General features: G+C 35.3%; 1 protein-coding gene across 5 annotated transcripts; it reads right to left on the reverse strand.

The window, feature by feature from the left end:
• Positions 1-246: 246 nt before the first annotated feature.
• On the reverse strand, positions 247-27,917 carry LOC123559528 (G protein pathway suppressor 2-like). Of its 5 annotated transcripts, none has more exons than XM_045351424.2 (11): positions 27,789-27,917; positions 16,717-16,824; positions 16,100-16,206; positions 15,199-15,323; positions 14,657-14,777; positions 12,398-12,518; positions 11,207-11,446; positions 9,401-9,507; positions 7,286-7,372; positions 5,130-5,204; positions 247-4,794 (listed from the first exon to the last, which is right to left on the reverse strand). In XM_045351424.2, the coding sequence occupies exons 2-11, from the start codon at positions 16,808-16,810 to the stop codon at positions 4,720-4,722; spliced, it is 1,152 nt and encodes a 383-aa protein (XP_045207359.2). In that variant the 5' UTR covers positions 16,811-16,824; positions 27,789-27,917; the 3' UTR covers positions 247-4,719. The 5 variants fall into 5 exon arrangements, with proteins under 5 accessions (XP_045207359.2, XP_045207360.2, XP_053408577.1 ...); XM_045351425.2 differs by lacking the exon at positions 27,789-27,917 and adding an exon at positions 27,752-27,770; XM_053552602.1 differs by lacking the exon at positions 27,789-27,917 and adding an exon at positions 20,903-21,068 and having other exon boundaries at positions 247-4,791.
• Between the last annotated feature and the right edge of the window lie 4 nt (positions 27,918-27,921).

Here is a 27,921-nt window from a genome sequence, read left to right on the forward strand (position 1 = left end):
GCTGTTCGCTAACAGTTTCTCCAATTCCAATAGGCTTTAAAAGCGAACAGCATGGAGCCTGACCAGACTGCGCGGATGCGCAGACTGGTCTGGATCCATGCTGGTCACAAACCCACTATGTTGGTTTTCCCATGGCACGGCTCAAATATACTACATGTGTATTTCATTGAATTGGTATACCACTCAAAATGCATTGGTAAGGTTGAGTTTGTTACCGCACTTATCAGTTATAACCACGTCTAAAGGTGCAAGTTATCTTCTTTTTAATCTTCACCCTATATTCATATAAAGTATGTCACACATATGACTGACACCAGCACATTATACAATTTTCGCACCATAGTGATGACATCAAACATGTTACACATATAATTTACAGCAGCATACTGCACCCTGTTCACATAATATTAAATGTATAAACGTGTGACTTATGGTACATATTTGTATAACTGCATTCTCTTTACATCCATCACATCAAACTGTGATTTACAATAGCACATTAAATCTTTTTTTTTTTCACAAAACAGTTAATTGAATAAATGTGATTTACAGTAGCTACAGGTATCTGGTCCACAAATAAGTAACATTTTGATGCCTGGCGACCCCTTGTTTTTTGGTATCATTTGAAAGAGGTGTATCTGCTAAACAAGAATTAGTAAATAAGATCACCATAAATAATATGCACAAATCACTACAGTCATGTTTTTTGACTGTGAAATGAAAAATCTTACACTGTAATAACTGGATTTCTGTCGAAGTATCATTGAAAACTATAAAGTAAAACAAGAGTGCCAGACTGTCACAAAATATGCCCATCATCGAACTTGGCCTAATTCAAGGGCCATAATCCAAGAGTGCCTAAGGCAATTTGGCTGGTTATCAGACTTTGCCGAGATATTATGCCCACAAACATTGTCAGCAAGTTTGGTGATGATTGGATGAAAACCGTTAGAGAGCCGACAAGGCTAAACTCAGTTTTTTTGAGTAATTCAAGGGCCATAATCCAAGAGTGCCTGGGGCAATTTGGCGGGTTTTCGAGATATTATGCCCACAAATACTGTCAGCAAGTTTGGTGAAGATCAGATGAAAACTGTTCGACTTAGCGAGCGGACAAGGCTAAATTCGCAGTTTTTCGAGTAATTCAAAAGCAATAATCCAAGAGTGCCTGGGGCGATTGGCTAGTTATCGAACATGGGCGAGATATTATGCCCACAAACATTGTCAGCAAGTTTGGTGAAGATCAGATGAAAACTGTTCGACTTAGAAAGCGGACATGCTTTGGACGCTGCCTGCCCACCACCCACAGCCGGATGATATATTTTAATAGCACTGTTACATAGAACATGCTTATTTGTGGATCAGATACCTTAATAGTGAACAAATATTATAAACATATGATTTATGACAGCACACTGCACTCTCAAATGATATCAAATGTAATAACATCATTAACAGTAGCACATTATATTCTCTGTTTAAACAATATCAATGACAATAACACACAATTCACAAGAGCACATGACATGCTTTTCACACTATTTGCAGTAGTACATTACAATCTGTTCCTGATAATTATACCTTTACACATTACTTCAAATATAAAACAGTCAAAATGACACTAGCACATAGGACTTTTTTTCACAATGATTTTATCAAATGTTACATTTAATGTGATTTACAATAGCACATTACTATGATAAAACCTTTTAAACATGATATTTAATGTAACAGTCATGTGTTTTACAGTAGCACATTACCAAGATAACCTGTTTTTCACATGAAAATAAATGTAATAATGACGTGATTTACAGTAGCACATTACCAAGATAACCTGTTTTTCACATGAAAATAAATGTAATAATGACGTGATCTACAGTAGCACATTACCAAGATAACCTGTTTTTCACATGAAAATAAATGTAATAATGACGAGATCTACAGTAGCACATTACCAAGATAACCTGTTTTTCACATGAAAATAAATGTAATAATGACGTGTTTTACAGCAGCACATTACCAAGGTCACATCTTTTTCACATGAAAATAAACCTAATCATGACGTGATTTACAGTAGCACATTACCAAGGTCACATCTTTTTCACATGAAAATAAACCTAATAATGACGTGATTTACAGTAGCACATTACCAAGATAACTTGCTTTTCACATGAAAATAAACCTAATCATGACGTGATTTACAGTAGCACATTACCAAGGTAACATCTTTTTCACATGAAAATAAACCTAATAATGACGTGATTTACAGTAGCACATTACCAAGATAACTTGCTTTTCACATGAAAATAAACCTAATCATGACGTGATTTACAGTAGCACATTACCAAGGTCACATCTTTTTCACATGAAAATAAACCTAATCATGACGTGATTTACAGTAGCACATTACCAAGGTCACATCTTTTTCACATGAAAATAAACCTAATAATGACGTGATTTACAGTAGCACATTACCAAGATAACTTGCTTTTCACATGAAAATAAACCTAATCATGACGTGATTTACAGTAGCACATTACCAAGGTAACATCTTTTTCACATGAAAATAAACCTAATAATGACGTGATTTGCAGTAGCACATTACCAAGGTAACATCTTTTTCACATGAAAATAAACGTAATAATGACGTGATTTGCAGTAGCACATTACCAAGGTAACATGTTTTTCACATGAAAATAAACGTAATAATGACGTGATTTACAGTAGCACATTACCAAGGTAACATGTTTTTCACATGAAAATAAACGTAATAATGACGTGATCTACAGTAGCACATTACCAAGGTAACATGTTTTTCACATGAAAATAAACGTAATAATGACAAGATTTACAGTAGCACATTACCAAGGTAACATGTTTTTCACATGAAAATAAATGTAATAATGACGTGATTTACAGTAGCACATTACCAAGGTAGCATGTTTTTCACATGAAAATAAATGTAATAATGACGTGATCTACAGTAGCACGTTATAAGATTCTTTCAAGGGTTGTAGGTGCAGATGGGAATTTCCAGCCTCGAGTGTAACTGTTTAGGCGGTAACGGGGCTCCTGCCGAGTTACCACCTAAACCGTTACCCGAGAGCCGGATATTCCCATCTGCACCTATAACCAGTGACAGAATCTTTTTCTTGCATACCAATATCAAGAAATAATAATAAAAATAAAATCAATGGAACCGGAAATCCCCGTCTGGTATGCAAGAAAACTATGATAACGTGCTTTTCACATAATATCAAATGCAATTCACATGATCATGATCCATATTAGCACATTACAATATGTCAATAGCACTTAAACAATATTTTCACATACAATATTTGTACAATATTAACTTGTTCACAGCTTGCAATCTGAGTCAGTATTAATTTCTCCAATTCATATAGTTTAACAAACATAATAGTGTTGTTACACTTTCGTAATAATTAGCGAAGGTTAAATTTTCAATCAAATTATCAACTGACCTTTCTTCCAAAAAAAAAATTCCTTTCATGAGCAGTTCCACCTTATAATCAATGACAATAAAAACAGGTCAGGAAATGGAAGGGGCTGTACATTTAACAAATAACTAGAAGATGCTTTTGAAGAAAACCGCATGTCTCCCCTTGTGACCTTAACCTTTGACCCAGTGACCCCAAAATCAATAGGGATCATTTACTCAATAAGCCCTACCAAGAAATAATGTTTGAAGAATCTAGGTAAAGTGGTTCTCGAGTTATTGATCGGAAACAGTTTTTCATCTTCAAGTTTCTGTGACCTTGACCTTTGACCTATTGAACCCAAAATCAATAGGGATCATCTACTCAATAAGCCCTACCAGCATATGAAGTTTGAAGATTCTAGGTCGAATGGTTCTCCAGTTATTGATCGGAAACGAAGTGTGACGGACAGATGGACTGACGGATGGGGCAAAAACAATATGTCTGCCCCAGTAATTAACATTTCTGCATGGCTTATTGTCTGATTAACCAAGGTTCAGAGTTCAGACAAAACAGGAAGGAGTTAACCCAAGCAGTTAAATATTCAACCATATCTTTAATCAGGTGCTAAACCACAAGAAGGCCTTGTTTATTTTCATTCTTACATGCTCATGTGAAAACAAAATGCTGCATTTTATTCAAGTAATGAGCTGGACATCTAGTGGCAATTTGACATCATAATTAAAATCAGCAGCCCAAGCGTCAACCGCTGACTATGGCATAATACGTATAGCTTGACTTCCCTCCTTGCTTAACTGACAAACAAATCAAGCTACGTTCGAATTATTGAAAGAAACTAACTGAGTTAGTTTAATAAACATGAAAACACTGTTTTCTTTTAAGTTTTCATGCCAGTGGACTAAAACAAAAAATCCCCACTTTTGAAAAAAGTGTATGATTTTTTTCATTCTCAAAAGGCTAGGGCACATGCTCTAATCCTTCAAATAGTCTAATATTTCACACTGTTATGCAACCAACACTTTTGCAAAGATACAACAGTCATTAAAGCTTAATTCAAGCTCGAGAAATTATGAAACAAAAAAAATATAATTCAGTTAACCATTAACTAGCACTCTTCTTTCTTCAAATAAATGTCAACAACAGACCTTAAAACCGGCCTCAAAAATTCATACTGAGATCCTTCTGTTTAATTATTCATTGCACAGTCAAAACTTCCTGTAGTCCAGAAACTTCAGCAACAGTTATAATTTTGGCTAACAATCTAATGGTAACGACCTTGGTTACTGTAACCAGAACGACCAGTCGTAGATGGCTGCTGCCCTGGATACATCACCTGCTGCAACAGAAGAAACATTATTTACTATATTCCAGTTGATATTTCTGAATGTTTTCTGTTTTTTATAAATGCTTTGACCAAAATAAAACAACACAAAAAATGGAATCTAGGATGGTAAATGATACTGAAGGTAGATAGTTTGAACCAGAATGTACACAGAGACTGTAGATAGAAGTTTTGGTCTGTGTTTAAAACATTAATGGGGGTATCCATCCTTCAGCATCCAGGACTTACTGACCACCCAAAAAAATCTATAATTAACTTTCTTTTGCAGAAACTTGTTTAGTATAGAGAAACCACAATTTATTGAATTAAATAAGATAGAATATGAGTACCTGTGAACTACTGGGTTGGTATGAACTTGTTGGTGGCGCCTGACTTCTGCCAGAAAATCCTGTCACTATACTCCCCTGTACAGAAAGATTATCTATATAGTTATGTTGGATAGGTAAATGTGTCTCATCAAATAAACAAGGAACACCTTACAGCAAAACAATATCCCTGAGTAACATCATTTTAAATAAAGGTGAAACATCTCTTTAGAAAAAGTTTGTCTTTACATCTCCTTTACTCCTTAAGGTAGTTCTGCACGTTCAGATCAAAATTTTTTCTACAATGTTGAATTTGATTAAACTTGATTTTTCAAAACTACAGAATATATTTAGAAAATTCTGCGAATAAAAAAGATCGAGTTGTGTGCTTGATTTTTTGCTAGACTGATTTAAAAAATTTGGACCTCACACAATTTTTCATCATCATTATGGGAGTCCATGGGAAAATCAAAACTTTCATAACATTTTTGCAAATAGAAATTATTCTACAATGTAGATTTAAACAAGAGCTGTCACTAATGGTGACAAATGCCCACGCAGCGCCTTGACCTTTGACCGGGTGACCCCAAAGTCAGTAGGGGTCGTGTACTCAGTAAGTACTATCAGCATGTGAAGTCTGAAGGTCCTGGGTGCAGTGGTTCGCGAGTAAAGTGCCTTCATGCAAAAAGTTAACGTTGTGACGAATGAACGAACTAACGAACGGACGGACAGTTGAAAACTTATATGCCTCCCTTCGGGGGCATAATGAAACTTCTCACCATTGCAAATAAACACATGGCCTATAAATTGGTGAAATAAAATGCATAGGTCTATGCGTTTATTTTTGAGATATTTAATAATGATTAAAGTGAACTGCACATTTCACGCTAATTTTAAGACATTATTTGAATTATTTAATATGTCAGATGTTTTAATATCATAATAAAATTCTAACTTTAGAAAGATAGTAACTGTGTCATTGTAATAAATTTACTCAAGGTTGCCATTAATTCATAGAATTATTTTCATTTCTGTACACCAAATTCAGGCTTTATTCTATGTTTTCCAGATAAATGATGTTACGCCATCACTTCCAGTTTATCAAATGTGCAGAACTACCTTAATGGATTCTTGTAAATCAACCAGATGGCTGTTTTTGTCGTCATGACAAAAAAAAAGCAAGTTGTATCAGGCAAGTGAGTGAAACACAGTCATTATCATGTAAAATTTTATGCGGAGAAGTAGACGAGGATCTGCATAAAAACAAAATATCAGAAAAAGAGAAGGCATGGTCTGCCTAAAAAAGCAGTTCATACAATATTCCTAATTATGCTGCACTGGTCATTTTACATTCAAAAGGACATTGCACAACAAATTATCCACATTCAAGGGTAAGTATACAAGCCTGTGTCGTCAATAAATGATTAAGGTTGTTGTCTACCAATCACCTGCCCCTCACTTCTATCGGTTCCGGCCTTCCTCCTGTCCGCATTTTAGGAAAATCACATCAATAAAAACATCCTTTAGAACCATGGAAAGCATCCAAGCAAAATAACAGCTGACTCTATTTGACTTGTGTCTGTTTGTGAAAACTAACCAGAATAAAACAAACAACACAACTCATGTCCACATTTACAGGCTTAAGCAGAACTCTATTCAGAAACACAAAACGGATACAACCTGCATTGTGTCAGTGTGACTGAAGACTCAAACAAACAAAATGAAGGATAAATGCAAACCAATTTTGATGAGTCAGTCCTTTTGTAATTAACATAAACATATTACCGTATATGAATGTCAAATTTTGCCTTTCAAAACAACCTGACAGATAAACAGCAACAGCATTCATTTGTTTGTATTACTCTATTTTAGGCTGACTGTGAAATAAGTTCACAACTTATATTTAAATGCTCTTGACACCTCATTCCTGATGGAATCCATTGACATGAGGGTAAGTTAGAAGAGGCCAGTTTCCTTATTAATGGAGTGTCAACCAAGGGAGCTACTGTACCATTTTACAGGTCTCTGGTATGACGCAGCAAGGGATGAAATCAACGACCTTTCGCACATGAAGCAAATGCTCTACCACAAGGCCACCAAGGCAATATTAATCAACAATAAAATGTTCTTAAACAAGTTTTTAGCACAGAAAAAAAATCAACAACAAGACAATCACTTACTCTTCCAGGCATTTCCTGCTGTAAAGATATAGGTAGCATTCCTGGCTGTTGACCTTGTATTGGGTTCACACCTCTTATCTGTGCTGGCTGAAAGACAAACACAATTCTGTTAAGTCAAATTAGTTTACTAGTCATAGATTTAACCAAAATGTAATCCCTATGATTTCTCTTGTTAGTTTAACTGAAAATTTCATTTTTTTATTATCCATAACATATCAGAATGAAGTCTTGAAAAAAACGAAAGCTGTCTCTAAATGTGATTCATACCCCCACTTAAAGCCTTGTTTGAAAATGTTATAACAGTATGCCGATGCTAGGTCCATTAACATAGCTCTCCATGTATCCTTTATACAGTCAAGCTAAAAATACCCATAGTATCTTTTGATTACTACTCATTGTACCGTCTCTGTTCAATCTGGGAGATAATTCTTCATATTTATTTAAGACAGAGTTACAGTTCTTGTATTTTTTTCAGCTCAACTTGTTTTCATCTTCCACTGTATCAAGTTACTTCAAATTCCCTTCAATAGACTTAAAGTTATTGTCTGCGATCATAAATGTTCAAAATGTGAAAAATTTATTATATATAGGGTGATTATTTTATAAACATTCAAGACAGAGTTATGGTTCTTCTGCTGATCATTTCCATTCATTGTCATATTTCACTTTGTAAAGTGACATTAAATTGCCTTCATTGGATTTAAAGTTATTGGCTTTAATTTTCGTTAAAATGCAATAACCACAATTCAGGGATGCTTCTGTCAAACTTTACTTGATGTGTATAGTTTATTATGATCCCAGATTTATGCAAAGTTTTAATCCAATGCAGGTGTAAGGAATATTGAAGGAGGGTATTTACCAACTATGAAAAGAGAAGCTGTTCTGTCAAAACATATATTTATTTATTTATTTATTTGGGTTTTACGGCGCACCAACACAGTATAGGTTACATGGCACCAAACAGGACTACAAATTTTGGTTTCACATCTCATTTACATCGAAATAAAAACATGAGGTATGGAATCAAAATTTGCATACCTGCTGGAATCACAGAGTTACTGCAAAACCAAGTGTTAAGACCCTATTAGTCACCTCTTACGATCATGCAAGGGTAAGGCAGTGGTTCCAATTCTTTTCATACACAGATCTTCCTAGAACCACATGGGGCTCTGTCAAAACATAGGCCAGGCCAGAGTTACTGGACCTGGTTTGTGAACCTGACTAAGGATACTTAAAGTGTGTTTTGAAGTTCCAATGAAATATCTTCATTGGTTTCAGGGATGAAAAGAGAAATCAACAATTTTGCCACACTTTCTACGTCAATCTCAAAGGTTCCTATGATGTTTCAATCAAATGCTTGGATAGGTTTCAAAGATATTAAAAAGTAATGTTAAGTTTCAGAAATTTTCCAAATGAAAATCGGAAATAATCTTGTCTAAACTTAAGTCAGACTAATGGGATCTGGTATGTGAACTTGTCTTATGATATTAAGACCATATTTCAAGTTTCAAAGTGATACCTGTATAGGTGTAATAGACAGGATGGGACCCAGGCAAAGTGATTCAAGTATAAGCCCCCTAAACAAGTTTGTTAGGCATAAGTAAAAATGTTGAACATCAATTACATCATTCAAACAGGCTTAGTTATACATGACTAGCAAATGTGAATAAAATGGACGCTTTCTGCATGAAGAACAAGTAGTTTTAGTGTAAGAAAGACAACTGCCTACTAATCAACGTCCCATACCAGACTAAAGAAATTTAGTTAATGTACTTGTATGCACTATATAGGCCTAACCTTGAATATGTATACTTTCTGTTGCAATAGCAACCAGATTATTTTGACTTCGAAGTAAAGAACCAATATATTCTCTGTAAGTATAAACCATGAAAAAATCCATTTAAGTCCCCACCAGTTACACACAAGTCCCCTCCAGTGACATAAAAGTCCCTCCAGTTACATACAAGTCCGCTCAAGTTATATGCAAGTCCCTCCCGAAGTGACACACAAGTCCCCTCCAGTGACATAAAATTCCCTCCAGTGACAAACAAGTCCCCTCCATTGATGAATTGGTAAAGTACTAACAAAATGGTGAAGGATAGTAGGGATATTTACCTGCTGCATCTTATATTTCTCCCCATCATTAAATCCTGCTTTCTCATTAGCATGCTGAAGTTGTTGTTGTAACGGAATGTTCGCTGAGTGTGGTGATGCTAGATATCCTGTAAAATAACATATCAGTAAACATCAACATGTTGTAACAGAATGTTTGCAGTGTGTGGTGATGCTAGATATCCTGTAAATAACAAACCATTTAACATAAACATGATGTAACAGGATGTTTGCAGAGTGTGGAGATACTAGATATCCTGTAAAATGTCATTTCAGTAAGTATGTTTGCAGAGTGTGGTGATGCTATCCTGAAAAATGTATGCAGAGTGTGGTGATGCTAAATATCCTGTAAAATGTATGCAAAGAGTGGTGATGCTAGATATCCTGTAAAATGTATACAGAGTGGTGATGCTAGATATCCTGTAAAATGTCTGCAGAGTGTGGTGATGCTAGATATCATGTAAAATATCTGCAGAGTGTGGTGATGCTAGATATCATGTAAAATGAATGCAGAGTGTGGTGATGCTAGATATCCTGTAAAATGTTTGCAGAGTGTGGTGGTGCTAGATATCCTGTTAAATGTTTGCAGTGTGTGGTGATGCTAGATATCCTGTAAAATGTATGCAGAGTGTGGTGATGCTAGTTATCCTGTAAAATAACATATCAGTAAACTGCCGAAACCTGACCAGTTCCTTAAAGAATGAATCTCTTCAAACAAAAGTGTCTCTGTTCGACTGACACATTCCAGTATTCTGAGAGGTGTTTGGTAGTGTCAAAAATCAATGGAGATTTTACACATCAGTCAATCATTATAAAAACAACCTGATTATTGGGTTATTATGATCAAGATTCATTATTCTTGCCTACCTAGTGGGGAAAATATACATTTGTCCGAGCACGCGCCATTTATAGATATTCCTGGCTTTCCCTTGGGAAAAACCTCGTCTAAAATAGCATGCACTTTGGTGACGTCACATAGTTCTGGCACTATTAAGACATCATAAGCATATAAATATTGACAAGAAATACCCAAATTTATTTGTCTCCATGATCTGTTTTGAACGTGATAGGCAAGAAAAATTATCTAACATGTCCGCCTAAGTAAGACAGCTGTTTTCCCTACCCTCGGGACAGCTTGGATAAAAAAACTCGCTAACGCTTGGTTTTCCACTCCACACTGTCCCTCGGGTAGGGAAAACCCTGTCTTACACAGACAGGCATGTAAGATCCTTATATTCAGGGCCAAAACTGGTCCAAACAGCTGACTTTGTGTATTTAAATCTAGTATTTCACTGATATTGAAATACTGTGAAATCATTAATATTCATGGGGGCCTAATTTTCGTGGATTTCGTGGTTGAGTAAATCCACAAAATTTAATCCCAACGAACAAGTAAAATTCCCATTCATTTATGTTCAAAAGTTGAAATCCATGAATTCATATCCCCACGAAATTGTCGTTTCGACCAAAACCACAGAATTTCATGCCCAAGAAATTAAATGATTTTACAGTATAAGTTAATGACTGGTGAACTTCACATTATTATGAAATCTTACAATTTTCAATATAAGATCATCTCTGACACACATATAAATAAATAAATAAAGTATTATAAGAAAACCAATTCTGTTTAGAGAATGATTATATAACACCAGATCATTTCGCTTTTTCAGAGCATTAGTAAAAGGATTTAAATTTTTCCATGATGAATGTTTTTGTCACAATTACGTTGTTGAAACACTTTACCATGAATCGTGAACACAATGATTAGTCAGCAAATTTAAACACTATACAGAGACTGCACTATACCTGGCTGTTGAAGTCTCTGCATCTGGTATGCAGCAGGGTACGGCTGATCTGGTATCGTTTTCTGATGCTGAGCATAGTGACTCGGGTATGTGGAGAAAGCTGACTGACCCGCAGGCTGATACTTTCCTGGTGTTGGCTTACTCGTAGAGTATGAAACTGTAGACTGTTGAAATGAGTGCACTGGTTGACTCACAAATGTCACCTGACCCTGCTGGGCTTGTGCTGGATAGGTTCCTTGCTCTGCAACAAAAAATACGTTTTATAGGACTTTGATTTTTGTGAGATTTCAATTTTCATATAAGAAAGTTTTTGCAATCCTTAGGTATTTTAACGAATCTGAAAACATTTAATTGTAGATTTTAATGCACTGTTACCAGTATATACCAGTAGTACAGCCTCAATGTCTTTTTTGTATAAATTAAATTACAAAAGTATCCTCTGTAATAAAGTAAAAAATCTGTGGTGTAATTTTTAAATATATGAACTTGATGATGGATAAAAACCTGATGCTGAATATAAATAGCGATTAGTAATTGTGGTTTGTTTCTTGCTGGTATTATCAGTCCAGTATGAGGGAGTGAAACAGTGTACCCTTACTGTATGGCTTTCCAGTCAATAGTTGATACTTATTTGTCCGATGTCGACTGCTGATTGGCAAGCCTTTCAATGTGTTTTATTACATGGCATAAGAAATTAATTTTCACAGGTTTTGTAGCAAATGTGCTGAATATAGATCAGTCACAAACTATGATCAATAGCACAAACTATGGACCCGAAATCTATGTAAGGTGCAACATAATAACTACACCTGTTGCCTCCTATGGCAGAAATGCACAAAAGGACATCAACCTACATCTGTAATCTACTGCCATCCCATAAAACATTTTGAAGCACTGTCTGGTTTATAAACCGTTATTTCAAATGTTAGTTTGTTTGAAAGCTAAATCTCACTTACTGGGCCTCTGTCATTATGATCATTATGTTACAAGCTATTTCATGGGTGTTTTGGGACAGTCAAAACTGTTATCACTAGGTATCAGAGGCAACATTTAGAAATGTTGACCTGGACATGTTGGCTTCTGGTATATTTCTAAAGTTGTTCCAGCTACCTGGAGAAATCAGATATAGCATTTCCACAAATTACCATGAAATAACTGTGTAATTCTAACCTCATAATTATATAAGACTTACTAAAATCCTGTGCATGACTGTACATTGCAACAGCTTTCTTGCTCTCATATTGATGTTGGTAACCAGTTGTTGGTGTCGGTGAAGGGCTTCTTGGTCGCTTCATCGGAACATTTGGTACAGACTAAAACATACAGAGATAATTCAATACTCTAGTTGGTACATAACATATATACCATAACTACTTTATTTAGATTTACAAAATGCTCTGACCAGGGTTGTGTCTAATTATAATTTAATTAATTATAACTAGAGTTGTCACAGGAGTGACGAATTATACCCCCACAATATGGCCTTGTCAAAGAACTAAGCTTGACCTTTGACCTACTGACCTCAAAATCAATAGAGGTCATCTGCTGGTCATGATCAACCTCCCTTTAAAGTTTTATGATCCTCGGCCCAAGCATTCTCAAGTTATTGTCCGGAAAAGATTTAAATGACCTTTGATCTTTGGAACCCAAAATAATTATGGGTCATCTGCTGGTCATGACCAACCTCCCTATTAAATTTCGTGATCCTAGTCCCAAGCGTTGTGAAGTTGTCCGAAAACCGTTTAAGTGTTCTGGGTCACTGTGACCTTGACCTGTGACCTGCTGACCTCAAAATCATTAGGGGTCATCTGCTGGTCATAACCAACCTCGCTATCAATTTTCATGATCCTAGGCCCAAACATTCTCAAGTTATCATCTGGAAACCGTTTAACTGTTTCGTGTTATTGTGACCTTGACCTTTGACCTCTAACCTCAAAGTCGAATACGACCTGTATTTAATCATGTTACACCTGTGTACAAAAATTTAAGATCCTAGACCCAAGCGTTCTCAAGTTATCATCTTGAAACCGTTTAACTGTTCCGAGTCACTGTGACCTTGACCTTTGACCTACAGACCTCAAAATCGAACTTGACCTGTATTTCATGATGTTACACCTGTGTACCAAAAATTATGATCCTAGGCCCAAGTGTTCTCAAGTTATTATCCGGAAACCATTTAACTGTTCCGAGTCACTGTGACCTGGACCTTTGACCTACAGACCCCAAAGTCCAACTTGACCTGTGTTTCATGATGTTACACCTGTGTACAAAAATATATGATCATAGGCCCAAGCGTTCTCAAGTTATCATCCAGAAACCATTTAACTGTTAAGGGTCACTGTGACCTTGACCTTTGACCTATTGACCCCAAATTCGAACTTGACCTGTATTTTCGAATGTTACACCTGTGTACCAAAAATTATTCAAATCAGTCAAGGCTTTCACAAGTTATCATCCGGAAACCACAAAAACCAACAGACCGACCGACCGCCAAGCTCACTCCTATATACGCCCCCCACAAACTTCGTTTTGTAGGGGTATAATAAATTAACAAATTCGAAAATAACTGAAAGTAATTATTAATTGAGACAAAAGTCAATTTAAGCAATTGTAAATGATTAATCACTGACTTAGATTTGAATTATTATTGTTAATTAAATCTATTTTGAACATCTGCACCAAGTAAAATCCTTTGCTGTATGGCAGAGTTACATGTTTATGTTTGTGTAATCTAGTTTAATGTCTTTTTCAAACAATTTTTCTGTCACATTATGATTAACGACAGTGTCCACTAACAGCAGTGAGCACAATGCCCATTTTTATAGTGCTGCCACATGACAACATCATGCCGTAAACATGTGACATGATACGCTACCTATTCACATTATACTGACAGTGCTGACCTGTACTAGAACTATCCTCATAAGGCTGAGCACCAGGTGAGGACTATCCTAGTACCATTTTACATGTCTTTGTTGTGACCCAGCCAGGTAGTGAACCAATAACACCCAGCACTCCAAGCGGGCACTCTACCACTAGGCTACCAAGGCAGTTGGCAGAATTATAAGGGACAAGAAAAAGCTAACGGACAAATGGAAAGGCAGAATGACAGACAGAAACTCACAATCCTCGAGTCAACGAACTTGGTCTTAAACCGGAAGGGAACTATGAAGTTAATTTTAAGAGAACAGGCTTAAATAGGAACTAACATTATAATTCAACAAATTTTTGAAAGAAGGAAGCAATCCCCAATTATTGGTACAAAAAAAGTAAATCTTTATGACAGCTACTAGTTTGTGTGGAGGCCTGACTATATTAAGAATACCTCAAAACATAAAGCAAAGTCCAACACATACTGTAAATTGTATCACATTATACTGAAAATAGAAACAGTAATTGTAAGTCACAACACTGCAGTTTTACTTCAAACTAATCTGGATTTTATACTTACACTGACAGTTATCATGCTCTGTGTCGGTCTGTACATGGTGGGACGACCAAGATGTAATGAGTGCCCAGACACTGGGGGCATTGCTGGATGGGTATATGGTGCTTGAACACTCATCAATTCACTGTCAAATATGAAATAAAGCCATTAAACAGTTATGCACACTGTATAAAAAATATTTTGTGTGTCATAAAAGTTTCACAACATATCAGCAGACATTTTGTTTGTGCAAATATATTTGAGCCGCGCCATGAGAAAACCAACATAGTGCGTTTGCAACCAGCAAGGATCCAGACCAGCCTGCGTATTCGCACAGTCTGGTCAGGATCCATACTGTTTGCTTTCAAAGCCTATTGTTAGAGAAACTGTTAGCGAACAGCATGGATCCATGCTGATCGCAAACGCACTATGTTGGTTTTCTCATGGTGCGGCTCATTTGTGATTTATTCTATAAACGCCTGAAATGTCCTCTACAATTATAAATGATTTCACAATAATGGTTTTCTCTCTAAGGTAGGCAGTGCTTAATTTCAATTTCATATCACCTCTGTTCCTTTAGCTGAGCCCTTTTTCTCGTCTCATCTTCCTGGTGTAGCACTTTCTTTAGTTGTGAAAACAGTTCATGTTTCTCTGCCTTTAATTGCTCAAGCTTCTTCTCCAATTGTGAGATCTGAAATCAGAATATCAAAATATGAAATTCATTTACCAAACTATTTGTTTTGGTATTTTTTCCTTCAAAAAAACTTTTTTTTTTGGGGGGGGGGGGGGGGGTCAAAACATACAGAAGACTGCTTTATTTACTAAACATATTTTTAAAACATCTAAAACTAACGGTTCTTGAATTACTTGTGTATTTAACTCTACTAAATTCTGTAAATTTGTGTGAACTTGCTACTTCATCTACTGGTTATTTAAAGTCTTTTAAGTTCATAAACCACAAATATTCCACTAAACAAAGCCTGATATGTGCTTTTTCAGACAGAATTACAGAGAAAATATAACTTTCTACGGTCTGAATTTAGATATTGTCCTGCTTGAAGTTGTTCAAAAGCTTTTTTTTTCAAACAGAATTATGCAGGGGAAATTGAACTTTCATATGTATGCATTCAGAAATGGTCCTGAAAAATCCTGAGGGTTGAAATTGTTCAGAACATACTGTTTTCAATACAATTGTACAGGGGAAACTAAACTTTCAGAATCTCAAAAGCAGTCTTGACACTGGCAAATTTCAAGAATGACCTGATAATTATCTTATCAATTGCTGGGCCCCCAAGGTTATAAATCTCGTGTTTGGAGCCCATTCTGAAAACTCCAGCATTTGATTGGTCGTTTCTGCGCAGAAATTTGAAATTGAACAATGGCAAGGCTGCATTTTAAGTCTGGTCTCTAAACTCAATTTTAAAAACCTTCTGTCTTGAGCCCCCAAACTTTCTACAACTAATTCACCTGTTCTTTTGTCTGTTCTATGGTAAGATTATTATCTTCTTCTTTCTTCTTCTTCATCTCTCTCTCCTTCCTCTGTTGTTCCAACATGGCATCTTGTTCTTGCTCAGCTATGTAAATAAAACATTTTTTTTTCATTTATACAATTATATTCAGTCTAACTGGCATAGCTTCTCCACAGACCTTTTTTATATCAGGATAGTAGAACATAAACCCTTATCATGCTGGACACTATTAATTCTGCCTTTGTTATCAGTGTAAATCTTGGTCAGACTGCATGGATGTGCAGTCTGGTCAAGATCTGCACTGTTTGACACTCCGTCAGTATCTTTTTAGTAAAAATCCCTTTTAACAGGTAATTGTACTGTCCAAATTGAAAGATGGACAAGTTTATTATAAAATTTAGCAGGGTAAGGGTTAACAAAGATTGGCAATTTCATATTCTCGTCTGTTACTGCGACATTCTTTGGACGTAAATGTAATCATGTTACTTTTGCCCTAAAAAACACCTGATTATCATGCTCAACCTTTATTTTTCCATTAGATACTGAACAAGACAGTGACTCAAAAAACACAGAGAACAATCAATAAGTAACATTTCATATGTAAACATTTCATACCTTGTTTCTTTCTCTCCCTCTCACTTAGGATATGACGTTTTAGTGTCTGGTACATAAGCTTGGTCATCTTTGGTCGCTCCAGAAGGGCTGGCATTTTCAGCTAACTTGCTGAAATTAAATGAGTTCTAACAATATACATACACCCTTATTTTATGTTAGACTTCTGAAATTGTTGGTCTAGCTTGTTTGCAAGTTTGTGAAGTGATAGCATTATACATGTAAGATTTGTGACGATATAACATCATTTGGTTTAAACTAGTACCAGGAAGGTCTAATACGGGGAGCAGAAACTCCGTATAAATCAATACATTTATCTGTATTATGCTGTCGTCCATACCTGTAAATATCGACCAGTCGTTAGCGATCGATATTTTGTTTTCGCCACTATCGATTAGCGTGTAATTAGCATATTACCTCATGTTAATCATGGAGCTATAACACTTATTGTTCAAAGGGTTTACCAGTCACATGTTAAGTGGCGATAATTAGATGATCAGAGATTGATCTAAAGGGATTCTGAAGCAAAAACAGCATGCGACTGCATGTGGTGATATGCTTAATTATTATGAATTAACTCGAGCTCACTTCCCTGAAGAAATATTTTACCACGTAACTTCAAACCTTTATCAAAGGGCCGGTTTTTGTTGGATTTGAATTACAAAAAAGAAAAATAACAGAAAGCTGACACTTTTCTTAATCTTGTAGAGCCATAATTATAATTATTGTTTATAATGTCAGATTTCTACATACAGAAACAAACATTCTTCTTGAACGTAGGGAATGTTTCAAACGAAATTGTTGTTTAAACTCCAAAAATTAGTTTAATAAATTTAATCTTAAAACTGATGTGTGAAAAATACAATGTATTTAAATTAAAATAACAATATTTTTTTTAAAAGGCCGACAACGAAGTTACATTTAGTATTCCGAACTTTTAGATAAAACTGCAGAAAATCATCTAGGTTTAACACGCACTTAAATGGTGAAGAACAGAGCAATATCATAAACAAATATTTTAAGGCAACAGTTTACAGTTTTGACTTGCTATTTTCATTAAAATATGTCCTAATTTTTTTGTTCTAAATACTCTGAATCAACAAGGCAAATATCATGTAAAAAACGACATCTTTCTCTCTGGGTAAGACAAGTCTAGATTTAGCCATTTTCACAGGGCGAAAAGTAACATTAATGTAGATATTTTCCATTTAAAAACAAATGCAGGCAATCATTTAATGGCAGAACTTTTGTTTTCAACAAATAATTCAACAAATGCTTTCCCAGATTTTCACTGAAAGGACGAGTTAAACTGTAAGGCGTAAGTGTTTGAGTAATAGCAGAATAACCTACGGCATACGCTTCGATTGGACGACAGCATAAGATAAGATAAATGCCGGTTTCCAGTCCCCGTATCAGTTGTTCCAGCTAGTACTCAGCATATCGCAGTGCTCTGTGTTAATCTTACCAAATTGTATTTTTCTCTGTATCTTTCAATGAAATCAAATTATTACTTTTCATTTGGAATTACAATCATTTTTAACTTTTAATGATAACTGAAAAAATGTTATGAATTTCGACAGCTTTATGCATAGAAATAAAATTCCTGTTCCCTAACCTATGCATGGTACTTTGGCTAGAGAACCAGTTCCGGACGAATAAGTTCGCTGTCTAGGGAACCGACTCCGGTTCTCTAGCCACTGCCTATATGTAAATCTACAGATAATCTGTAAATACCACTTTCTTAGACCTGTGAAAATATGCAGAGTATGATTTGACTTAGTTCTATAAATAAACGTCGGACTTCAGTATTTTACAATTTTGACATTTCATATAGTCTGACGTTTTATCAAAGTTCTAAATTTCCTGGTAGAGCTTTCCGCAAAATATCTTGCGGAAGGTTTTACAAGTTTACAGTGGAAGTGAATAAAAAGCGATAGCTAAGTACCAACAATGGACGAAGAAACCTATTTTACACATTCATTAGACATACTGTCTTGCTGGAAGTACCGAAGATCTGTCCACACTTTGAAAGTAAAATGTACATCCATTCACTTTTGCAACACAGCACGAAACTGTCAAATCTTATTAATTATAAAGAATGATTTCAGACGAAAAATATTCTCACAGTCGGATTTTATAAAAAAATGCGGCCCGTTACTATCCATATTGTCTATGTAGTGTGCACTTGATTATAGTCAATGGATGTAACCAGCATGTATCGGGTTTTATTTTGATTAAAATTTCTTTCATGAAGTTATAAATTCATATCAAAGCAGTTTAAACGACTAGTCCACATGCATTTAGCGGTTGTGTGCAAAGAAGTATAAAATACACAGAATGGCAACTGGCTGTAATCTCGCGTGATCTCATGTTAGAGCGTGAATCGGCGTTATCTGAGTAAAAACAAACATTGGCGAGCATGGAGTTACAATTTGTACTTTTAAAACTACATTTAAAATACAGGATAGCTTCTAAAACAACATTAGTTTAATGTGAAATAGTCATAAGACACCATGTACATGTTTCTTGCCATCAAAAGAAGCGTGCCCATACGGTGATAATTAATTTACCATCAAATAATTGCTTTCGCATGCAAAATGGCGCGTGGAGAAAGTGTCACTTCCGGTAAACGAGATCTCATTCAGTTATCACAGGATGTTGGCGAGATTTGCTCTATATGCCTTTCAAGTTTCCGATATTTTTATTTTTATAGCTCTTTGCCGTGCGTTAAATAATGACCACAGATTTTTTTACTAGTGCCATGGGTTAAACGAATTTGTTTTCGTCTAAGCATGTACAATTGATTCTATATAATTTTTCAGTGTTGTATTGTTTATAATATTTCATTTAATTACACTAGACGGGTCTGTGTAATTATGCGTTGGGGGAGTGATTGGTGGTGCAGTTTTAATGATGGTAGACCAATATATCACGTGTTTGGGAGTTTTCCTACATTTCACTTCAATAAAATATGGTTGAAATTTTTGCTATGCAAATGGCTGTCATTCGATAAAACTTCACACAGGGACATGTTCAACGTCCAAATATTAAAAGGCGCCCTGTGCAAGTTTAATGTTAGGCAGTGGCTAGGGTTACGGTACCGTAATCCTAGCCTCCGATTCTAGGATTACGGAAGTTCCGTATTTCTAGACAACCCTGTGAGAATAGGCTAGGATTACTGAAGTATTTAAGAGGAGTCAAATATATATATTAGGACATGCATAAATGATGTTTTAAACTTAATAGCGACTTTTTATGCCTGTTGTATTATTTCGTGTTATCGATCCGCCATTTTGGGTTAGTAAAAGAAGAAAGAGAAAAGAAAAAAAATAGAGAACAATTAAAAATGAAAGGAAAAAAATGCAAAATCACGACTATGAAATAATAACGTACTCGAAAACAAAAACAAAGTTACAACAATATTTAAAAAAAAAAACAATAACAAAAAAAAAAAAACAACGATTATTTATTATGGAAATTGAAAAGAAAAAGAAATGGGCCATGAACTGAGCACCTCCTCGTGATGTAACCCGGATATAGTTGGACAATTATGTAAACATTGAAACATTATTATTTTCATTATGAAAATTTTAACTTTTATCATTCATAATCATTCATCAACATTGCATAAATAATTGTCCATCTATATTTTACTAACCCAAAATGGCGGATCAATAACACGAAATAATATGGCAGACATGAAAAATCACTATTTTAAGTGAAACAAGTAAGTTAACAACATCATTTATGCATGTCCTAACTTATATATTTGATTCCTCTTAAATACTTCCGTAATCCTAGCCTATTCTCGTAGGGTTGCCTAGAAATACGGAACTTCCGTAATCCTAGAATCGGAGGCTAGGATTACGGTACCGTAACCCTAGCCACTGCCTTAATGTTAATTTTTTTTGTCATTGAACTAGGTTTGACTGAGCCTATGAAAAGAAATATTTAGTCTTTAGAAACTGTAGTCATCCACTACATTCTTTCCCTAGAATGAACCTCCACGCATTTAACCATAACCATGTCGACAACGCGTTAACCAAAAAGCACCACTTTTGCTACAGGTACGACTGAATTAATTAGCATATCCGGTAACTACTCTACATAGGTTAGGCGTCTTTGCTACAGTTTTGACAGTAAGACAGAATTTGTTACCGATTAAAATTGTCAATAAAAATATTATTACATTATATATATTAATGTGTCTTTTTACTAGTCGCAAGAAATTACATTTAATAACGTTTTGTCTAAAAATAATCCTCCCTTGACCCAATTTGCGGAACGATAGACTGTTATTTTCCCTAAACACCAAAAAGCGAAAGAAAGACGGGAGTGTACTGTACGGAAGAAACTTTATTTTGAGTCGGTCTTTTAAACATATATATAACATTAGCATTGTGCTATTTTCCGACTATAAAACAAAAAAAACAAAACAATAAAGCATTTAAAAAACAAACAACCTGTAACTCGGGCTAAAAGATATTAAGGTAAGATTATACATTTAACACATGGTTAAAACAAACATCGTAGCAGCACATGGCATACAGTGCGATGACTGTCATAGATGGCTTCATTATGAGTGTGAAAAAATTGATAAAGAACTACTTGAATTCCATAGTAATGATGAAATTTACATCTGCATTGCTTGTAGACATTTAATATCACTACCCGTACAGTATTTCTCTCCGACAAGTGAACATATAAACTCTTTACTTAACCCAGAAAGTGACGACTATTTAGTATGTACTTCACACGAAGCATTAGAACTAAATGATACAGTGTTAGACACTCCTATCTGTGAATCGGATATTCTACAAAAACAAAACAATTTTCAAAATGAAGATAACATACATGCTGATATAGATCAAACTACATTAAAAACTTCTGAACATCAGCCCCATAGGCAGACCAAATCGAATGATGAAACGTCCAAGGCTGAGAAACTGTCAAACGACAATGTGAAACAAAAACAAAACAAACGAACTTAAAAAAAAACAGAAACAAATACACAAGAAATTAAACAACAACTAGAACATACGGCAACAGTAATTAAAAATCTGGAACAAAAGATAACAGATCTTGAACAGACTAATGAACTCTTGAAAAGAAATGCGTCACTTTTACCAACGACAGCACATAAGAATCAAGTAAATTATGAACAACATAATGAAAAACCCAAATCTGAACTTGGAATGCCTAACTTACTTGAAAAACTATCACAAATGGAGATAAACATGAGAATTTCTCAAATGGAGCAAAGTCAACAATTAATTCAAATGCAAATACAACAACAACAACTAATGCAAACAACTGTAAACCAATTTCTACAACAACAAGTTATGCAAATGACAAGTCCCAGCTGTAGGCCTTGGACCAACCCAGTTTCATCTGCAATGCCGCAATGGGGGTATGGTCATCTTCCACCGCCACCAAACTACAATCATCAACATACACTATGGATACCACCACCGATGTTTCATCACCCACAAGTTATTCCACATCAGCAGACCCAACAACAGCTATACACACATGCCAATCCAGTACAACGTAATCCACATAATCCGATGAGTGCAGCCAACCCATCACAGGAAATACCCAGACATATAGAGAAAACTTCTCATTCTCAGAATATAGAAACACACCATAAAGGAAATATGAATCAAAACTTAATAGTTCAAGAAAATCAAGAACATTTCCATAGGGAAAGTAATGTGACCCATAATACTGATCATGGGAATCACAAACCAAACGCAGTAGCTGAAAAGCCACCTACGGTATTAGAAATGTTCACTGGACAACCACTCCGGAAAAGATGCAATCAATTCCAGAATAATCCTAGAATGCATTCAACACCTAAGAGGGTTAGATTCCAGGAACAGACAGAAGAGACGTCAAAAAATGAACAAACTCAACAACAACAACAACTTGAGAATGAGAACGAAATCTGCGAAGATAGCGAGACCACATCAAATGCTTTTTTGGGACACGGCCGAGCGTCAACAAGACTAGATCGGAACAAAATAATAAACAATACACTATTTCTGTAGCTACCTTGAATGTGAAAAATGTCAAAGGTAATACTTTATTTCTAGAAAATTTGTTACAAAAACATGATATCATCTGTCTTCAAGAGCATTGGTTATTTGATTTTGAACTTAAACTCCTGAATACAATCTCTGACAAACATCAAGCACATAGTAAAGCTGTTGACACAAATAATCCAGTGCCCCCTATACAAATACCTAGAGGTTACGGAGGAACAGCGATTATCCACAGAAATGACTGGAATATAAAAATTACTAGACACCCAGATGGACAAGATAGAATTGTGGTACTAGAACTTCATACTAACCCTAGAACATGTGTAATTAGTGTCTACATGCCCTCCAGGGGTAACAATACCAAAGATGACTACCAGTCTACTCTAGATGAGCTGAATGAAGTGTTACAAAAATTTAATTATACACATGCAGTTTTAGTCTGTGGAGACATGAATGCGTCTCTCACAAGGGAACCTGAAAACAATCATGACAAACTCTTGAAACAATTTGTTAATGCAAATGGCTTAATTACAAAACAAATAGGAATACCAACGTTTATACACCCAAACGGGCAAGACAAACATGAAATTGACTATATACTTGTAAATGAAAACGCACATAGTCTCATCACGGAAGTGAAAGTGAATACAGAAGATTACCAAAATACGTCTGATCATTTATGTATCACAACAAGTTTAAATATAAAATTTGAACGGACAAATATTGAACAGGTAGAAACTCAGTCCAAACCCAATTGGAACAAGTGTGACAATAATACTTACAAAACTCTAACCAAGAACTTACTGAACACACTGGATAATACAAAGGACACAAATATTGAAAATCAAGTTAACTTTTTAACAGATGTATTAAAAACTGCAGAAAGGAAAAGTATTCCCTTAAGGAAGAAAGGACGTAAACGATCAAATTTAAAAATTGTTGGAAAAGAGATAAGAGACGCTTCAAAAGAAAGTAAACAAAAATGGTGGGAATGGAAGAATAATGGCTCTCCAAAGACTCCTGGTAACAATAAACTTCAAGCAATGATAGCTGCAAAGAAAATACTGAGAAAAGTTCAGAGACAGGCTCATAATAAAAACAAACAGTTGAAACTGGAGAATATAATGAATAGTAAAGGTGATGATAAAATGTTCTCCAAACTTGTACGAGAACAACGTTCCACTTCGTCGACTCTAACTGAAATACTTACTATAAATGGTCAACCTATTGACTCCCCTGAAAAAATTACGAAAGCGTGGGCAAATTATTTTGAAAACCTGGCAAAACCACTAAAAGATGATAATTTCAATGATGAATATCTACAGAGAATATTGGAAGACAACGAACTCATTGAGAATATCTGTGAAACAAATATTAATTCTACTCCTCTGGTTACATTGAAAGAACTTAGAGTTGCAATACATGGACTTAATAATAACAAAGCACCTGATGTGTATGGTCTTACAGCTGAACATATTAAAAAAGGAGATAAAGCTTTACTATTTGTATTATTAGACATTATTAACTCCATCATTATTGACAAAAAGATACCTACTAGTCTTAAAATTGGAATCCTCACGCCTGTATACAAAAAAGGTAGTGCAGATAATCCTGCAAACTATAGAGGCATCTCAGTTACCCCTATTATTCTTAAAATTCTGGAACGAATACTAAGTACTCGACATGACGAAATATTACTACAATCACAGTCATTGCTACAGTATGGATTCACAAAAGGCAAATCGAGTCTCACTGCGGCTTTTATAATAACTGAGTGTATATTAGAAACAAAGACAAATAAACAACAAATGATTCTTACTACACTGGACACACAAAAGGCATTTGATGTGGTATCCCATAGTATTTTGCTACGCAGATTATATCTTGATGGAATTGTGGATGCTGACTGGCTGCTTCTCAAAGATTTGTATCAAAACATGTCCTCTGCTGTCAAATGGAAAGGACTAATGTCTAAAAATTTCCCACTTTTGCAGGGTATAAGACAAGGAGGGGTGTTATCATCTGGTCACTATAAAAGGTACAACAATCCATTACTTATACAATTAGAACAAAACTTTGATGGTGTTAGAATAGGAACAACTAAAATTCAACATGTAACTTGTGCAGACGACCTTGCACTTGTATCTACAAAAGATAAAGAGATGAAACAGATGGTCTTACAAGTTCAAGAATATAGTAATGACACTCGGTATAGAATAAACCCAACAAAAAGCAGTACTTTACAATATAACTCAAAAAAAACTCTAGATAATCCAAAATAACATGGCAAAACCATTGATCTGGCTGACAAAACTGTGCACCTAGGTATTACTAGACGTCAAGATGGAAAAGTAAACATCCAAGAAAAAGTCGAACGTGGAAGACGGACTGTGTATTCTTTAATGGGAGCAGGATGTCATGGGAAAACAGGGGTTTCACAACAAATAAAAGCACACTATTGGACCATGTATGTAGTCCCAAGATTTACATATGGGCTTGAAACACTACCACTTACTAAGAAAGATGAATTGACCCTGGAAAAATTTCAAATTAAAATCTTAAAGCAAATCCAGCATCTACCTGACCGTACTGCAACATCTGCAACAGCAGCTCTACTAGGAATACTTCCAGTTCAAACTGTAATTCACAAAAATCTGTTAAATCTATTTTACTCCATCTTGACCAACCCTGGCACAAAAGAATGTGATATCGCAGTCCGACAAATGGCAGTGAAATCAATTGAAGATAACAGTATGGTTTCCAGAGCAAGACGTCTGCTGATACAGTATAACCTCCCCACAGCTTATGAAATCTTATCTGATCCACCAAACAAGGAAAGATGGAAAGATATGCTAAGATATGAAACTAACCATTGCATAGAACAGGACTGGATTAAGGATATTAGAGAGAAGTCATCATTAAAGTACCTAAACCCTCTCACCCTGAAAGTTGGAAAGATACATTCAGTATATGCAACTGTCCGACCGAACATTCATGATATTCAGAAAGCAGAGTTGAAAGTTAAATTTTTAACAGGTACATATACTCTACAGGCAAACAGAGCAAAATTTAATCAGTTCCAGGTTGATCCAACATGTGGTGTATGTAAAAAACACCCAGAAACTCGTGAACACTTAATCGCAACTTGTGAAAAATACACAACAATTAGAAATCAATTTATATTAAGAACTGCTAGTATTCTTAATCAGTCAGTTCACATCATACAAACATTGACTCCAAATTTATTTACACAAATGGTATTAGATTGCTCTCATCCAGATTTTCAAAAAGTAATACCAGTCAAAGACTCTAGCATAGAGTACTTAGAACTATATTCGAGAAAATTCCTATTTGATCTACATGTTCTAAGATCAAAATTGCTTGAGGGAGTTATGTAATAAACTGATATGTATATCGGACAGTTAAATACCTGTGTAAATAGGTCCCATATAGCGTACGTACATATGATAATAGAGAATAAATTTTGGGAGGCACATGTGTATATGCTCAGTGTATATTATAAAATTTTAATATCAGGGAAACATACTATAGTAAGGCACTTATGAATAATAGTGAAACATGTATATCTACTGTATACACTAAAATATTAATATCATTGTAATATACTTAAAGTATCTATGAACTATAGTGAATTTCATCTTAACTTGAAATTAGTTACAAGCTGCGAAAGTATTAAGATTTAATAAAATAAGATTAAAATCAACCATAAGGTAATTCCTGGATAAAAAGTGTTTTCATTCTTGGATTGGATATATTATTCTGTGGTGGTCTTCGATTCGTCGACTCAGGGTTCATAATAATTTTTTTTGGAAAGGATTACTACCCGCCTTCGATATTTACCAAGAGAATCTCTTGGGTGCTCCGACAAGTCAACGGAGGAAATTTCAAGACAACAACAACAACAACAACAACATGACTGGTAGGATAATGATAATAATAATGTTAACACATTTAAGACAAGGTAAAGAAATAAAAATAGACAGTTTCTGAATGTAAGAACCACCAGCTAGGGTAAGAGATCTTTTTGGTTTGGGGCGACACAGGTCTGGAACAGCCTACCAAACAATATACGCCAAGTAGACAACTACAAGGAGTTTATTGGGCTGATCCAGACAAGGGTCGGCCAAAGCTGTAAATGTTCAATGTGCCACTATTTCTTATCCCATTATCCTCCCTTAGTTACAGTATGTTAGATGCATGCTCCCTTTTTGCTTGCTTTTTAGTTTTTAGCTCGACTATTCATAGAATAGTGAGCTATTGCACTCGCCCATGCGTCGGCGTCCGCGTCGGCGTCCGCGTCCCGATTTTGGTTAAGGTTTTGTATGTAAGCTGGTATCTCAGCAACCACTTGTGGGAATGGATTGAAACTTCACACACTTATTCACTGTGATAAACTGACCAACATTGCACAGGTTCCATAACTCTATTATGCTTTTTTACAAAATTATGCCCCTTTTTCGACTTAGAAATTTTTGGTTAAGGTTTTGTATGTAAGCTTGTATCTCAGTACTTACTAATGGGAATGGATTGAAACTTCACATACTTGTTCACTATCATGATCTGACATGCACTAAGCAAGTCCCATAACTCTACTCTCTTTTTTTCAAAATTATGCCCCTTTTTCGACTTAGCAGTTTTTGGTTAAATTTTTGTATGTAATCTGATATCTCAGTATCCACTAATTGGAATGGATTGAAACTTCAATACCTCTACTTTGCATTTTACAAAATTATGCCCCTTTTTCAACTTTTGTATTCATTCAATTGACAAGGCGGTTGAATAGTCGAGCGTTGCTGTCCTCCGACAGCTCTTGTTTTATTTGAATTCTTATTTTTCAGTGTCAGCTTTTGTTTGTAAATTACAGCTAGTCAGTGTTTCATCTTTTATTTGTCAGCTTTTGTTTCTCAGTTACAGCTAGTCAGCATGCTCGCTAGTCTTTTATTTATTTATATATTTAGGGGTATGGGCTTTACATGCGGCACATTGTCTTTTAACGATCCATATTAATACCAAGTTGGTATGACTGCGTCTGTTCATGAGGTAATGAAATCTTCAACACCCCTCATGCCTCCTAGCAGCGGCTTCTGTGGAATTCTAAATACGTTTACGGTTGTTCTGCACGTTTGATAAACCGGAAGTGATG

The sequence above is a fragment of the Mercenaria mercenaria genome, chromosome 10 (assembly GCF_021730395.1).
Source record: "Mercenaria mercenaria strain notata chromosome 10, MADL_Memer_1, whole genome shotgun sequence".
Classification (NCBI taxonomy): Eukaryota; Metazoa; Mollusca; class Bivalvia; order Venerida; family Veneridae; genus Mercenaria; species Mercenaria mercenaria.